This window comes from Nyctereutes procyonoides, unplaced genomic scaffold (genome assembly GCF_905146905.1).
Source record: "Nyctereutes procyonoides isolate TBG_1078 unplaced genomic scaffold, NYPRO_anot_genome, whole genome shotgun sequence".
NCBI classification, from domain to species: Eukaryota; Metazoa; Chordata; class Mammalia; order Carnivora; family Canidae; genus Nyctereutes; species Nyctereutes procyonoides.
Window position 1 is genome coordinate 264,944 of NW_026575091.1, and position 15,509 is coordinate 280,452.

The window sequence follows — 15,509 nt, forward strand, 5'->3', positions numbered from 1 at the left end:
TGGTGGGGGATGACCTGCAGAAGGCCCACCTGTCCTGGGAGGTGGCCGGGGCGCCCCCCAGCAAGGCTGTGGAGGAGGGGCCGCTGCAGGAGCATGAGAATGGCTCCCAGAGCTGGAGCAGCCGCCTGGTCTTGCCCATATCCCTGTGGGCCTCAGGGGCCAACATCACCTGCACGCTGAGCCTCCCCAGCATGCCTTCCCAGGTGGTGTCCGCAGCAGCCAGAGAGCATGGTGAGGCCTGCCCCCAGGCCCAGGAGACAGGCTGGCTGAGCACCCCCCCACCATGCACACACATGACTCCTGTGGGCTCTGCTGGCCACCTCCTCCCATAAGGAGACACCAAGTGGGGGGACCCACCATCCCCCAAGCCACCCAGCTTCTCCCAATGCCCCAAGGGGCTCAAGCATGACCAGGCTTCTCCCCGCAGCTGCCAGAGCGCCCAGCAGCCTCAACGTCCGTGCCCTGACCATGCCCAGAGCAGCCTCCTGGTTCCTGTGCGAGGTGTCTGGCTTCTCACCCCCTGACATCCTTCTCACCTGGATCAAGGACCAGATTGAGGTGGACCCTTCTTGGTTCGCCACTGCACCCCCCATGGCCCAGCCGGGCAGTGCCACGTTCCAGACCTGGAGTCTCCTGCGTGTCCTCACTCCCCAGGGCCTTCACCCGCCCACCTACACGTGTGTGGTCAGGCACGAGGCCTCCCGGAAGCTGCTCAACACCAGCTGGAGCCTGGACAGTGGTGAGTCGCACGTGGGTATGCGGCCTTCAGTGCCGGCCTCTCCCGAGCACAGGGTCGGGGTGGAGGGGCAGCCCTCAGAGTTGCTGAGTGGCCAGGTCTGGGCAGCAGCCAAGTCCGTGCCACCCAGCCAGGATGGCCCCACCCAGCCAGCTTGGCGTCTGGACTGTGCACATGCTGTCTCCACACTGAGGGCTTTGGATGCACTGACACCTGTGTCCTCAGGTCCACACACCACACGCTGGGCTAGGAGGGGTGGGGAGGTGGGTGTCACCGCTGCCAGGCCCCAAACAGCAGCCACTTCCCACCAAGACATGCCCCACTGGTGGATGCAGAACAGGGCCCTACCCTGGAGAGGGTGGTCATTCCCGACACTACTCTCAGGGACATTGGAGCCTCCCCAAGCCCCAGGAGCCCCCTGGTCTGGGAGAACAGTCTGCATCTCAGGGGCCAGATACACCCAGAAGTGGGAGCTGGTCTGCCCAAGAAATCTGACCAACGCATGCCCACAACAGGCTCTGATTGCAGGCCCTACAGGGCCGGAGGGAATGACACCTACCAGGGTGGGCACTCATAGTACAGGCTTAGGGTTTACTCACCCCTCTGAGGCCCCTTGTCAGACCCCCTTGCCACCCCAGCAGGGTGAAGCACCCAGAGAAGTGCCCCCTCCGTGCCCAGCAAGGCCCTGGTGGGACAGTGCTGGACACCTCAGGCCAGGTAGGGAGCAGGATGCCATCGTCCTCCTGCTCAGGTGTGGAGAGGCCCCCAGGCTGCCCTAGGAGCAAGGTGGGGGAAGATTCCTGGTACAGGCCCAGAGCAGCAATGTGGGAGGCTGTGCCAGGCACCACCCGTTCAGACACCCCGCCAATGGCCCAGACCATGGGCATGCCTCCAAGTGAGGAGATATCCAGACAACAGCACTGGCCCCACTGCCTGATACAGCCAGGCTTGTCAGGGTGGCATCCTGGTGGGGGGCAGCCTGGAGGGCCCCCAGGGATGTGGCTGATCCTCAGCCCCCAGCCTGCCTACCTCTGCCCAGCAGACTTTCCCCTGAAGTCCCAGTGTCAACCCTCGTCTACCCCTTGTCCTAAGCCTGTCTTCTCGACGCTGTGTCCTGCCCCTCTGGGTGCCACCTGCCCCGGGCCACCTGTCATGGCTCATGTCCCCCTAGAACTGTGTACTCCAGCCCCCAGAGCAGCCTCCAGGCCCTACTTCTCCTCCCTCCCCTGGGCCAGGTCCACACTGGCAGTCTTCCTGGCTCCACCCTCCTACACCCTGCATACAGGCTGCTCCCAGGCACAGACCCAGCCTTCCATGGCATGACGTCATGGTGAGGCTAGACTAGCCCCCCAGACAAACTCTGTCAAGGCTGGAGACTGATCTGCCATCAAGCACCAAGCCCCAGGCTGCAGGCTGCAGGTGTGCACATGCTCTCCTAGCTCACCTGAGTCCATAGACGTGCCAGCATGTGGGGAGGCCTGGACAGCTCAGTGGACAGGGCTCAGCTCCAATGAGGTCCTCATGATCCCCTCCATGGGCCTGTGGCATCTATGCCCATAGTTGCTGTGGGTGCTCACTAGGCCTCCCCTTGGACCCACAGGGGTGGGCATGTGTAGAGTAGGGCAGGGGAACATGGAGGGATGTGAGTGAGCAGGGAGTGGCCAAACCTCCTCGGGCCCAGCTCCAACCACCACCCTGCCGATAGCTGTGTGGTGGTCACACTTCTTGCATGGGGCAGGGGTAAATCCACCTGCCAAAGTCACACACTCTGGACACAGGATGCAGTGGGGGGGGTCATCCCGGCCCCAGGTACAGGGGGATGGAGGGGAAGGTCAGCCCCACCTAGGGAACAGGGGACAGAGGGGAGGGTCAGCCCACCGAGGGCACAGGTGGACAGAGGAAGGTCAGCCCGGCCCAGGGCACAGGGGGACAGAGGAGGGTCAGCCCCGCCCAGGGCACAGGGGGACAGAGGGGACGGTCAACCCCACCCAGGGCACAGGTGGACAGAGGAGGGTCAGCCAGGCCCAGGGCACAGAGGGACAGAGGGGAGGGTCAGCCCCACCCAGGGCACAGGGCGACAGAGGAGAGGGTCAGCCCCACCCAGGGCACAGGGGGAGATAAGGGAAGTTCAGCCCCACCCAGGGAACAGGGGAACCGAGGTGTGATCATCCAGGGAGGAGGAGGGAATGAGGGAATCCCTAAGACTCTAAAGTCCTCATGGGATGACACCTGGTATGAGCACAAAAGCATTCTCTCCGCATCCTCTCCACCACTGATTGCTCCATACAGGAGCCTGCTCAGTGGCCACCATGGGAAGAACTGGGTCAGGTGTCCAGGCCTACAGCCTCTGTGGGCAGAGGGTCCTGACCCCATCCCTGTCCTGCTAGACTCCCCCACCCCCCGCCCAGGGAGAGTGCACTTACCCTCTGCCAGCTGTTGGCTTGTTCACAATGTCCAGCACGCAACCGAAAATTAAAAGACATGCAAAGAAGCAGAAGAGTTTCACCCACAATCTGATGAAAAATAGCAAACAGAATTTGACCCCAAGGAGATCCAGGCCCTGTAATTAAAAACAGTTCCACTTGTGTCCAGATCCCATGTCAGGCTTCTCCAGGCTGTGCTCCACAGACTGCCTTCTGCCCTGCCCTGCTGCGCTGCAGTGAAGGCCGCACAGGAAGCATGTCCTGCCCGCCCCACCCCTGCCTTCTGACAAGCGCTCCCCGCCTCGCCACCCTGGGGCTGGGTCCACTGCCCTGGCTGGGGGTCATTACCTGGACAGAGCTCTGTCCGGGGCGACTGCCGCAACGTCCGCCTGTCTGGTTGAGCCCCCCAGCCATTCAGCGCAACATCCCACGTGCCTAGAACAGGTTTTCCTATATTATCTGGAGTCGGAATCACTGCCTTTCTTGAAATTCCCTCTGTGACATGGACCAGTAGCCTAGTGGAACGCACTAGAGTTTAGTTACTCGAAAAATGAAATAAACAGAACAAAAATGTGCCTAAGTTTCGTTACCAGATGTGACGACTGCTACAGTCTGCAAGGCCCGCGCAGTGTCCATGCTTGCTTCCTCTGCCCATGACCCACGCCGCCCCAGGCCCACTGCACTGAGCCTCACCAACTGCTTGTCGGGCCAAGGGCCTGATGCGCCTGCACCCAGTGACGGTTCCCGGGGCAGTGGCGGCTTTGACAGGCAGATCTGGCCAAGTCAGTCACCCACTTCCAGGCCCTAGGGGCTCCCTGTTGCTCTGAAGGGCCCCACCCAGCCCCAGCCCCTCTGCCACCCCTGCCCAAGCTCTCCGCTCTGGCCACACTGGGCCCCTCTACCCCCCTGGTTCAGGCTCCATCCCAGAGCACGGCGTTCCTTCTGCTTAGAGTGTGGTCCCCACCTCTGGTTGCATGGTCAGGCCGTCTGGTCCCTATCATGACAGCAGCCCCTCCTGAAAGGCGCTTTCACCATGGCTGGGCCAGGCTGCCTGTGTCTGCACCTGCCGAGTGCCACCCACTGCCCGTGTGCACTTGCCATGCTGACATGTTGGCTTCTGTGCCAGAGTGTGTGGTTCCAGTCCGTCTGCCCCACTTGGTGCTGGGCCTCCCTGTCTCTGCGGAGCCCCTGGTGCTGGAGGGAGGGGGCCAGGGAGAAGCTTTACAGAGGTGCATCAGGTGGGCACTCCGTCAGGATCAGGAAGCCTCAGAGTCGTCTGTAGCTCGGCACCCCCCCTCACGTGGGCCAGGCACAGGACTGAACCTCCCCACTGGTGCCCTTGCTCCCAGGTCTGGCCATGACCCCCCCAGCCCCCCAGAGCCATGACGAGAGCAGCGGGGACTCCATGGATCTGGAAGATGCCAGCGGACTGTGGCCCACATTCGCGGCCCTCTTCGTCCTCACTCTGCTCTACAGCGGCTTCGTCACCTTCCTCAAAGTAAGGCAGCCGGCACACCTGTGAACAGGGCCGGGGCACACGCTGGAGCAGGCTCAGGGAGTCTGCAGGGAGCGGGGTCATGTGCGGCCTTGGTGGGGCCCGGGAGGGCGGGGAGACACCAGGGGCCCCTCCCCTCCACCACAGCACCCCATAGTGAAACATCTGGCCCTGACTCAGCCAGGCAGGACATGAGGATGGGCTGCGTCCTCTGGGGACCCTGCCCCTCACACTCTCCCCCTGCTCCGCTCTGGCCACCAGCCCCCTTCCTCACTGGACTCCTCCTGCAGGTGAAGTAACCCCAGGAGAGTAGACACCTGGCACCCCCAGAGAAGGGAGGCCCAGCCTGCATGCTGTCGCCGAGGACAGAGAGGCCCGGCCTGGACTCCGGGCCCACCTCTGCTCACCCCCTGCCTACCTCTGTCTACCTCTGTCCAGAGTTCAGCCACCAGATGCAGAGAGGAGGGCATCCCACCCTGCACGTCCCCGAGCCAGCCGTCCTGACGGCAGCCCCTTGCCTTTTTGCTCCATAAACAACCTTGCTGCTGGGTGTTATGCTATATATTGGCAAACTGAACTCCAATAAAATAAATAATAATAATAATAAATAATTTTTTAAAAAAACAACCTTGCTCATTCCACCTGCCTCCTGCTTCCCCACCTCAGTCTTAAAGACCTACCTCTGCTCAGAGGATCCAGGGGCTGCAGACAAACATCCAGGAGATTCACACCCAGGGCAGGGGTAGAGCAGTGGTCAGGCACGTGGTGGGGAGGCATGGGAAAAGGTGGGTGGGGGCCTCTCTGCCCTGGGATGGGACCTACTGCTCCCCACACCCATGGGTACATGCATGCACGCATGTGTGCATCCAGATGTGCACAGGAGCACAGGTCACAGGGGGCTGCTGCTCCCCACACCCACGGGCACATGCATGCAGGCATGTGTGTACATACATGTGCACGAGCATGGTTCACACATAAGCACACATGCACAGACACAAACAATATACATGTGCATTGTACCCCTATAAACATGGAGCACACACACATGCATACAAATGTGCAAATACCCAGGCATGTGCACACATGTGCATGTACACATGCTGGTCTGCTGTGTGTGGTCACGTAAATGCACAGACATGAGCCCATGCACCCGCACGGGCTCACACACAACATTGGAACATGGCTCTACATGGTGGGAGTTAGGACAGCCCCGTAGACGGAGCTCTTTGTGTGTGTGCCTGGTCTCACAGCCTCAGGCATGACCTCCGACCCTCGTGAATCATGTCCTTCCAGGGAAGTGGGTGGGAGCACACCTGTCACCTGGAATGGGGTGAGTGGTAAATGCAGGAGTGCCTGAAGGGGCCCAGAGGTGACCCTGGCATGGCTCAGCACACAGTCACCACTTGCAGTCCTGCCATCACCCAGGGTCCTCAGCTGCAGGAGCGGAAGTGGTCACAGGGGCCAGGCGACTGTGGTGGACACCTTCCACGCTCCCTGCCTGCCCCGCCCACTGGCCAGGGAGAAGAGTGAGGGGGAGCCGCTGCCAAGCCCAATCCCCCGAGCCAATCCACGGTGACACCCCTCCTGGCTCCTGACACCACAGTGTCAGTGCCCCCCTGTCACTGCTTGTGCCTCCAGGTGCCTCCATCCTCACCCACCCAATCAAGCCTCACGGCTTCAGCCCACGTCTCATTGCTACATGCAGACTTTGACTCCACATGTCGCCACTGGAGCTCCACATCACCGACACTCCACATGCCACAGCTGGACATCACGCTGTGGTCAGCTGACTCATAGCCCTGAAAATGTGCACGCAGGACCCCTCAGACTCTGCACGGGATGTCCAGGGCAAAGACACTTTGCAGAGACCTCCAGCTCAGGATTCAAGAAGAGAGGTGGTCCTGGCCAAAGGGGGCCATGTTGTCACAGAGCCACACGGGAAGGCAGTGGCAGCAGAGCAAGACACCCCGCTGCAGCTGCGCAGTAGAGGAAGGGCCGTGACCCCAGCTCAGCCGCCGTGCTCAGCCCAGTGGGAAGTCCAGGGACAGGCTGTGTCCTGGAGCACCCAGGGGACTGAGCCTGGCCCTGCCTGGCCTTCCTTGGGGGCTGGTGTCAGACTTCCGACCTCTGCCAGCCAAGGCAGCCCCACCCTCCCAGGCATTCAAGCCAAGCTCTCAGAATGGATTCCCACCTTTCCCTGCACCCATGCTGCTCCCAGAAGGCCGCATCTCCTGCGCTAGCTGACCCGTCGCTTCGGTGTGCGCACCACCCACCCTTCCCTTGGCGGCGTCCTGTGCAGCCACCCTGCCCACTGCGCCCTTGGCAGCCTCTCAGCAGCGTGGGCAGCCCTGTGTCCAGAACCAGATGAGGCCTCGGTCTCCCCACGGTTCACCAGAAGACTGCACATGGGGCCTGTGGTGGCTCTGCCCCCTGCCCTCTGCTCCTCCCCCGCTGAGTTCTCTTCTCTCCCCTCTGGCACATTCTCTGGCTTCCTTTCTCATTAAATTGGTCGGTTATTCCTTTCTCCTTGCCAGAGCGCAGTGTTTCCTGTTGCTCCTTGATGACCCCCAACATGCAGAGCAGAGCCCAGTACACATTAGGTGCTCAGCAAACAGTTGCTGAGTGAATGAACATCTGCCTGCACACGGCACAGATTTACGAATGCAGCACAAATCCTGAATTCCCAAAGTTAATTCCTTCTGAAGTCCACCCTCCCCCACCCTGCCATCTCCGTCAATGACCTCCGGCCGAGTGGACCCCCAAAGACACCCAAAGCCATCACAGCCGTCCTCCCACACACAGCCAGCCACGTCACCCCTCCCAGAGCCCCAGTCATCCAGCCAGCCTCCAGGCTCCCCTCCCCAACCCATGGCCAGTGCGGTCTTTTGACCTGTGTCCCAGCAGCCTCAGCTGAGGAATATCATGGGGCTCCCTTTATGCCAGGAATGAGGTCAGGACTCCTTTAGGCCTGGCCAGGGCCCTGGGCCTCCCCAGCCCCCACCTCCTTGTAGCCCTCTGGGCCTGCTCCCCAGACATTCCACAGGGCACCATCCACCTGCCCCCTGGTTCCTCCCACCTCCCAGCCCGGCCTCCAGGCCCCATGGGAGCAGGGACTGCACACACCCAGCATTTACAATAGCAGAAGGAATGAATAAATGAACAAGCGAATGGATGAATGATCTGGCCGGCCTCAAAGGAGGTCATGCACTGGGGCCCTCAGACCTAAGCCACATCCTCCAGCCCATCCTCACCAGGAAAAGTGCCCATGGTGTCCCACCCTCACTCCCAAGGGAAGGTAGCAGTATGGCACCAAGCCCCTGACCCGTGTCCTCGGCTGAGCATGCTGAACACCTGGCTGGGCCCGGGTATCTGTATTTGACCTGCTTTCTGTACAAGAAACACACTAGGAAAAAACCCTAAAATATAAGATGTGAGGGATCATGAACACACATATGCCTCCAGGCAATTCTAAGGCCAAAGCTCCCTTGGCCAAAGCCAGGACATTTGCCTAAACTCTCAGTCCCCGAGCCCCTCCGTACAGGACCCTCTTGGCTGGTCCCTCCTGGCTGCCCCATCCTGGCTGGTTGTCCTGGCTGAGCCCTTTGGGATGCTCCTTCGTGGCTGTTTCCTCCTGGCTGATCCCTCCGGGATAGCCTCTCCCAGCTGGGTCCTCCTGGCTGGTCCTTCCTGGCTGATCCCTCCTGACCTATCCTCCTGGTTGGTTCATTCTGCCTGAATCCTCCTGGCTAAACCCTCCTGGCTGATCCTTCCTGGCTGCTCCCTTCTGGATGACCCTTCCTGGCTGATCCCTCCTGGCTGGTCCCTCTTGGCTGATCTCTCCTGGCTGATCCCTCCTGGTTGGTCCCTCCTGTCTGCCCTATCCTGGCTAACCCCTCCTGGCTGATCCCTCCTGTCTGGTCTCTCCTGGCTGATCCCTCCTGGCTGATCCCTACTGGCTGGTCCCTACTGGCTGGTCCCTACTGGCTGGCCTCTGTGGGCTGATCGCTCCTGACTGGACCTTCCCAGCTATTACTTCCTGGCTGATTCCTCCTGCCTTATTGCTTCTGGCTGGCACTTCCTGGCTGATCCCATCTGGCTGAAGCTTCCTGGTTGATCCCTCCTGGCTGATTCTTCCTGGCTAATCCCTGCTGGCAGATCCCTCCTGTCTGTTTCCTCCTGGCTGATCCCTCCTTGATGATCTCTCCAGACCTACCTCACTAGTCCCTCCTGGCTGATTGCTCCTGGGTGATCCATCTGGGTTGATCCCTCTTGGCTGGCCCCTCCTGCCTGGTCCCCCCTGGCTGATCCCTCCTGGATGCTTCCTATGACTTATCCTTACTGGCTGATCCTTTCTGGCTATTTCTTCCTGGCTGATCCCTCTTTGATGATCCTTCCTGGCTGATCCCTACTGGCTGATCCCTCCTTGTTAGCCTCTCCTTGCTTGCCCCTCCTGGTTGATTCCTCCTGGCTGATCCCTCCTTGTTAGCCTCTCCTTGCTTGCCCCTCCTGGTTGATTCCTCCTGGCTGGACTAGCCTGGCTGATCCCTCCTGGATGATCCCTCCTGGTGGATCCCTCCTGGCTGATCCCTCCTGGCTGTTATCTCCTACTTGGCGACTTCTGGTTGGCCTCTCCTGGTTGATCCCTCCAGGTGGTCCCTCCTGACTGGTGTCTCTTTCTTATCCCTCCTGGCTGGCCCTGCCTGGTGGGCCCCTCCTGGCTGAAGCCTCCTGACTGATCCTTCCTGGATGGTCCCTCCAAGCTGATCCCTCTTGGGTGATCTTTACTTACTGATCCAACCCGACTGATCCCTTTTGCTGATCCCTCCTTGCTGGTCCCTCCTGTCTGGCCTCTCCTTGCTGGTCCCTCCTGGTTGACCCGACCTGGTTGATTCCTCCTAGCTGATCCTTCCTGGATAATCCCTGCTGGATGATCCCTCCAGGCTATTTGCTCCTGGCTGATCCCTCCTTGATGATCCCTCCTGGGTGATCCCTTTGTCTCATCCCTCCTGTCTGATCCATTTGGCTAATCCTCCCTCGGCATTCCCTTCTGACTGATCCCTGCTGGCTGGTACCTCCTGACTGGTCCCTCCTGGCTTGTCCCACTGGCTGATCCCTCCTTGATGATCCCTCCTGGGTGATCCCTTCTCACTGACCTGCCTGGTTGGCCTCTCCTGACTGATCCCTCCTCCCTGATCCTTCCTGGCTTCCTGGATAGCCCCTCTTTACTGATTCCTCCTGTCTGATCCCCCCTGGCTGGTCCCTCCTGGCTGATGCCTCCTAGCTGATCCCCCCCCTGGTTGGTCCCTCCTGCCTGGCTTCTCCTGGCTATTCCCTCTTGCCTAGTCCCTTCTGACTGATCCATCTTGGTTGGCCCCACCTGATGGCTCCTCCTGGCTGATCCCTCCTGACTGATCCCTCCTGGTTGGTCCCTCCTAGCTGGCCCCTCTTGACTGATTCCCCCTGGGTGATTCCTTTGTCTGATCCCACCTGACTGATACTTCCTGGCTGCTCCCTCCTCACTGATCACTCCTGACCAATCTCTTTCACTGATCCTTCCTGTCTGGTCCCTCCTGGCTGGACTCTCCTACCTGGTCCCTCCTGGATGATCCCTCCCATTCCTCCTGGATGATCAGGAGGCTGATCCCTCCTGACTTGCCCCTCTTAACAGGTCCCTCCCAGCTGCTCCCTCCTGAGTGATCCTTCCTGAGTGATCCTTCCTGGCTGGTCCCTCCTGGATGGTCCGTCCTGACTGGTCCCTCCTGGTTGATCCCTCCTGTCTGGTCCCTTCTAGCTGGTCCCTCCTGGCTGATCCCTCCTTACTAGTCCCTCCTGGATGATCCCTCCTGACAGGTCTCCCCTGGTTGATCCCTCCTGGATGATCCCTCCTGACTGGTCCCTCCTGGATGATCCCTCCCGGCTGGTCCCTCCTGGTTTGTCCCTCCTGGCTGGTCCTTCCTGGATGATCCTTCCTGGTTGATCCCTCCTGGCTGGTCCCTCCTGGCTGGTCCCTCCTGGTTGGCCCCTCCCAATGGGCCAAATGGTCAGGCTATTTCCTTCAATGGAAGAATCCAGTGGTCTGCCTTTTACTGGGACTTCCCCTTTTGTCTTTAATAAGCATCAACTGACCTCTGCCCAACTTCAGAAATCTATGTGCCAGAGGCATGTGACAGTCCCTGTGGGGCCCCAGTTTGGGCTGTTTACCTTGGTGTAGGGAGTGTTTGTGTGATCTTCCCCAGTCCTGCGGCCACAAGCTGTAACTCAACCCTATGACAGCAGGCCAAGGGCGGTTTCCCTGCATGCTCCACAGCTCACCCGGGGCCACCGCAGTCCCGCCTGCCGGGAAGCCATCCACCCTGGGCAGAAACATCTGTTTCCAGCTGTGTGATAAACAGGACATATGTGCCCTCCCACACCTAAATCAAGGCTTGACAAGTCTGGTCCCAAACGGTGGAATTCACCGCCCAGCCACCTGCATGGGGCCCAACTGATTTCCCCCTCTCTTGGTGTTTAAGGGGAGGATTTGAACTGCTCTGCCACCAGGGCCTGTGGCCCAAGGCTTCCTGGCATGTAGGCAGAAACCAGAGTTCTGTCCTGCAGGCAAGGTCCTGTTGTCCATTCCCGACTGTGGTCAGGCCTGCCCATGTTTCCTGAGCTTATTCTGGAAGACAGAATACACAAAGTGAAAGGGATGGGAGACAGCAACCAAAGCACTTGACATCAAATAGTCTATTGATTAGAGTTCTTCAGAGAATAAACAGTGATAGACCAGATTGATAGATTATACATAGATAAATGATTGATAGATGTGTGTGTGACAGGAAAATCTGTCAATATTATTTCAAAATCTCATCTATCCTTTATATAAATATATATATATATATTTGTATTTATATTTTATTTATATTTATAGGGGGGTTATTTTAAGGAACCAGAGCACATGATTATGAAGACTCGGTTAGCCCAAAATCTATAAAACAGGCCTGCATCTGGGAGAGCAGAGTGGATGCTGCAAGTCAGGTCAGGAAGTGTCTGGAGGCAGAGCTCCGTCTTTCTTGTGGGACCTCAGCCTTTTTTCACTCAAGGCTTTCAACTGATTCGACAAGGCCCACCATCACATGGAGGCAATCTGCTTTACTCACTGTCTACTGATTTTTTTAAAAATTTTATTTATGTATGATAGTCACAGAGAGAGAGAGAGAGAGAGAGAGAGAGGCAGAGACACAGGCAGAGGGAGAAGCAGGCTCCATGCACCGGGAGCCCGATGTGGGATTCGATCCCGGGTCTCCAGGATCGCGCCCTGGGCCAAAGGCAGGTGCCAAACTGCTGCGCCACCCAGGGATCCCTGTCTACTGATTTAAATGTTAATCACGCTTTTAAAATACTTTCAGTCTCTGGATGAGTGTTTGACCAAATACTGGAGTACCATAGCCTGGTCACGTTAACAGAAGAAACTAAGCATCACAGCATCTCCATAAGGAGCGATGGAACCACGCAGACAGTGGGAGAGATGTGAGCTTCAGACAAGTTCTCAGTGGAAGGTGGAGAAGGGAAGATCGCTCCCAGGGGGCTGTAAATGCAAACAACCAAGAAAACACATGACATTACTGTCACAAATAATCAAAGAAAGCAGCTCCAAACAACTGAGCAGTTGTTCAGCTAGCTGCTGTTCATTGACAGCCCACTGTGCATCAAGAAGGTGTCAAGGTGGAGGCACACACAGGGTGTCTGCGCTGCGGCAGTGTCCAGATGTAGGATGAGCAGAAAAACAGGTAAATGTCCCTGTAAACAATGGGGCCAGGCCAAACAGCAGCACCGGGTGTTATCGGGCAGATGACCAGGACACTACCTGGAGGTGGTGGCTTTGACCTGCAAGGTCAGTGTGGGGCTGGGGGGGGCACATTGCAAGCAAACAGGGCAGCAGGTAAAAGGATCCATTGGCATAATGTACCATGGGCTTCACTCTAGGTGACAGGAAGCCCCCAGAGGGGTTCAAGTGGTGACAGTGCAGGAGTCTGAACAGGACACAGAGGCAGTGGGGTGGGGGCAGTGGTAGTAGAGAACAGGGTTCAGGTCATGCACATCCTGGGGTGGAAGACCTGACAGGTTTGCAGGGAGGTCTCCTGACCCACAGCTTGGATGGAATTGCCACTTACCGAGATTGAGAGATCAAGAGCTTCCTTTCTAGGATGGCATTGGAGTTGCCAATTAGATGGCTGTGAAGGGATGCTGGGGTGGGGTCCCACCGCGAGACCCACAACTGCAGTGTTCACAAAGAGGCCAGAGATGGGGACTCAAAGAGGCCAGAGATGGGGACTTGAATTTGGAACCGTCTGCACGTGGCTGGCATTGATCTTTACAGGACTGGTCGGGACGACCAAGGACAAAGTGTGCACAGAAGTCCAAGCCAGGAGGCAGGGAGTGCCAGACGCCAGGACTGGGGGCCTCCATGACCAAGGCTGGAGAGCAGGAGGCAGAGAGGCACTGAGTAGAGAAGGAGGTGCTCCAGCTACACCCAGCGTCTCTGACAGGTCTTGTCAGGGGGCTGGAGGATGACCCCTGGGTCAGGCACAGCAGAGGTCATGCTGCCCTCTCAAGAGCAGTGTCAGTGGCAAGATGAGGTCAAGCCCTGAGCAGAAGGGACTCGAGAGGTGGGAATCGCCGTGCAGACATTTGAAAGCAGAGCCACAAACACTATCTGTCAGACTTTGTGGGATTCTGACCCAGAAATCAAGGAGCGCTTCTCCTTGGACACACCGCGGATTGTAGAAACTCACCCTCAGCTGGGTCCTGGTTCACAACTCAGTAAATGTTGAAATGTTTGGGCCCAATGCAGCACACTCCCTGACAACACGACGAACATGACGAGCGTGTTTGGCAAAAGGTGAGTGACCTGCCCATGTCTCATGCCATGTCCGAGGAAGAATCCAAAGCCTGAGAGAAAGAAAACGTGAGTTAATGAAGAGTCCAAGTTCACAAGTTGGAAACGGATCAACAACAACAACAAAAAACACAGAGCAAGAAAGGACATAATTGTTGTATGAACAAAAAACATCAATAAAACGTAGAAAAGAAGCAACTGAGAGGCACCGAAAGTCCAGAATTGTTTCTTTTTTTTTATGATAGGCACACAGTGAGAGAGAGAGAGAGGCAGAGACACAGGCAGAGGGAGAAGCAGGCTCCATGCACCGGGAGCCCGACATGGGACTCGAGCCCGGGTCTCCAGGATCGCGCCCTGGGTCAAAGGCAGGCGCTAAACCGCTGCGCCACCCAGGGATCCCCCCAGAACTGTTTCTTAAAAAGGACAGACCTCTGAGGGGACTGGTCAGGAGAAAGAGCAAGAGGACAAAATATACATAAAGAACAAGAAAGAGAATTACTACTTGATGAAGGGACACAATATCATCCACTAACATTTAGATGAGATAGAAAGCCCTAGAGACGTATCTTATCAAATAGGAGTCAAGTACACTGTATTTGTTGAATCAGCTGAAGCCTTACAGACCCAGAGGGCTTGAAGAAAGCCAGCACCGTGCACGCAGCCACAGAACAGGGCAGGCGCGCTGGCTTCAAGGATTAGCTGTGACTCAGACGGTCGCTGCAGCAGCAGAAGCAACAGAAGAGAAGGCGGAGCTGAGGGAAAGAACAGAGCTGCCAGAGCGACTATCCTCCAAAACTACAGCCACTCTGTAGCAGTTCTGGAAGCTCGAAGCCTGACATCATGGTGTGGAAGGGCCACCCTCTTGCCAGCGCATCTATGGGAGGACCCTCTCTGCCTCTTTCAGCTTCAGGGAGCCACCGACCACACAGCAAACCTTAGCCTTGGCCAGTTGCGCCAATCTCTGCCTCCATTGTCCTGTGGTGTTCAGCTTGTGTCTCTGTGTGAATATCCTTCTAAGGACAGTAATCACATTGGATGGTGGGACCTCCCACTTCCAGATGGCTTCATCCTAATTTGATTATGTCTGCAAGGAGCCCATTTCCTTTTTTTCTTTTTTTATAATAAATTTATTTGTTATGGGTTTTCAATTTGCCAATATAGAGAATAACACCCAGGGCTCATCCCCTCAAGTGCCCCCCTCAGTGCCCGCCACCCAGTCACCCCCACTGCCCGCCCTCCTCCTCTTCCACCACCCCTAGTTCGTTTCCCAGAGATAGGAGCCTCTCATGTTCTGTCTCGCTTTCTGATATTTCCCACCCATTTCTTCGCCCTTCCCCTCTATTCCCTTTCACTATTATTTATATTCACCAAATGAATGAGACCATATAATGTTTGTCCTTCTCCGACTGACTTATTTCACTCAACATAATACCCTCCGGTTCCATCCACATCGAAGAAAATGGTGGGTATTTGTCATTTCTAATGGCTGAGTAATATGCCATTGTATACAAAAACCACATTTTCTTTATCCATTCATCTTTCGATGGACACCGAGAAGGAGCCCATTTCCAAATGTGGTCATGGTCATAGGGTCTGGGTGGGCATGAATCTGGGGAATGAGGGGTGGGATCATGATCCAACCCAGGACCCTTTCATTTCCTGATCAATTTACCACCAAAGCTGTTATGTGGGCAGATCAAGATGGGGACACCAAACCCCAGAGCAAAGTCAGAGCTCAGAGCCACACCCAGGGTGGAGCAGCCCTCCTGGGAATTGAGGTCTGAAGCAGGGTCCAGAGGTTCCGCTGGGGGCACCCTGGACCTCCAAACCCCAGATGACAGAAAGGTGTCCATGTGAGCAAAGAACGGTGGCAGAGACAGGAGAATGTTGCACCCAGGTTGTAGACCCAGTAAGTGAATGCATAGAGGAGAGAGAGGAGAGGAGAGGAGAGGAGAGGAGAGGAGAGGAGAGGAGAGG

At 57.3% G+C, this 15,509-nt stretch overlaps 1 gene segment (V, D, J or C); it reads left to right on the forward strand.

Annotated features, from left to right (window-relative positions):
* The first annotated feature begins 13,512 nt into the window (after positions 1-13,512).
* LOC129514712 (immunoglobulin heavy constant gamma 1-like) overlaps positions 13,513-15,509 on the forward strand; it is a 34,249-nt gene continuing 32,252 nt past the window's right edge. The window contains 1 exon segment of the C gene segment in view: positions 13,513-13,535. Coding sequence covers positions 13,513-13,535 — 23 coding nt within the window.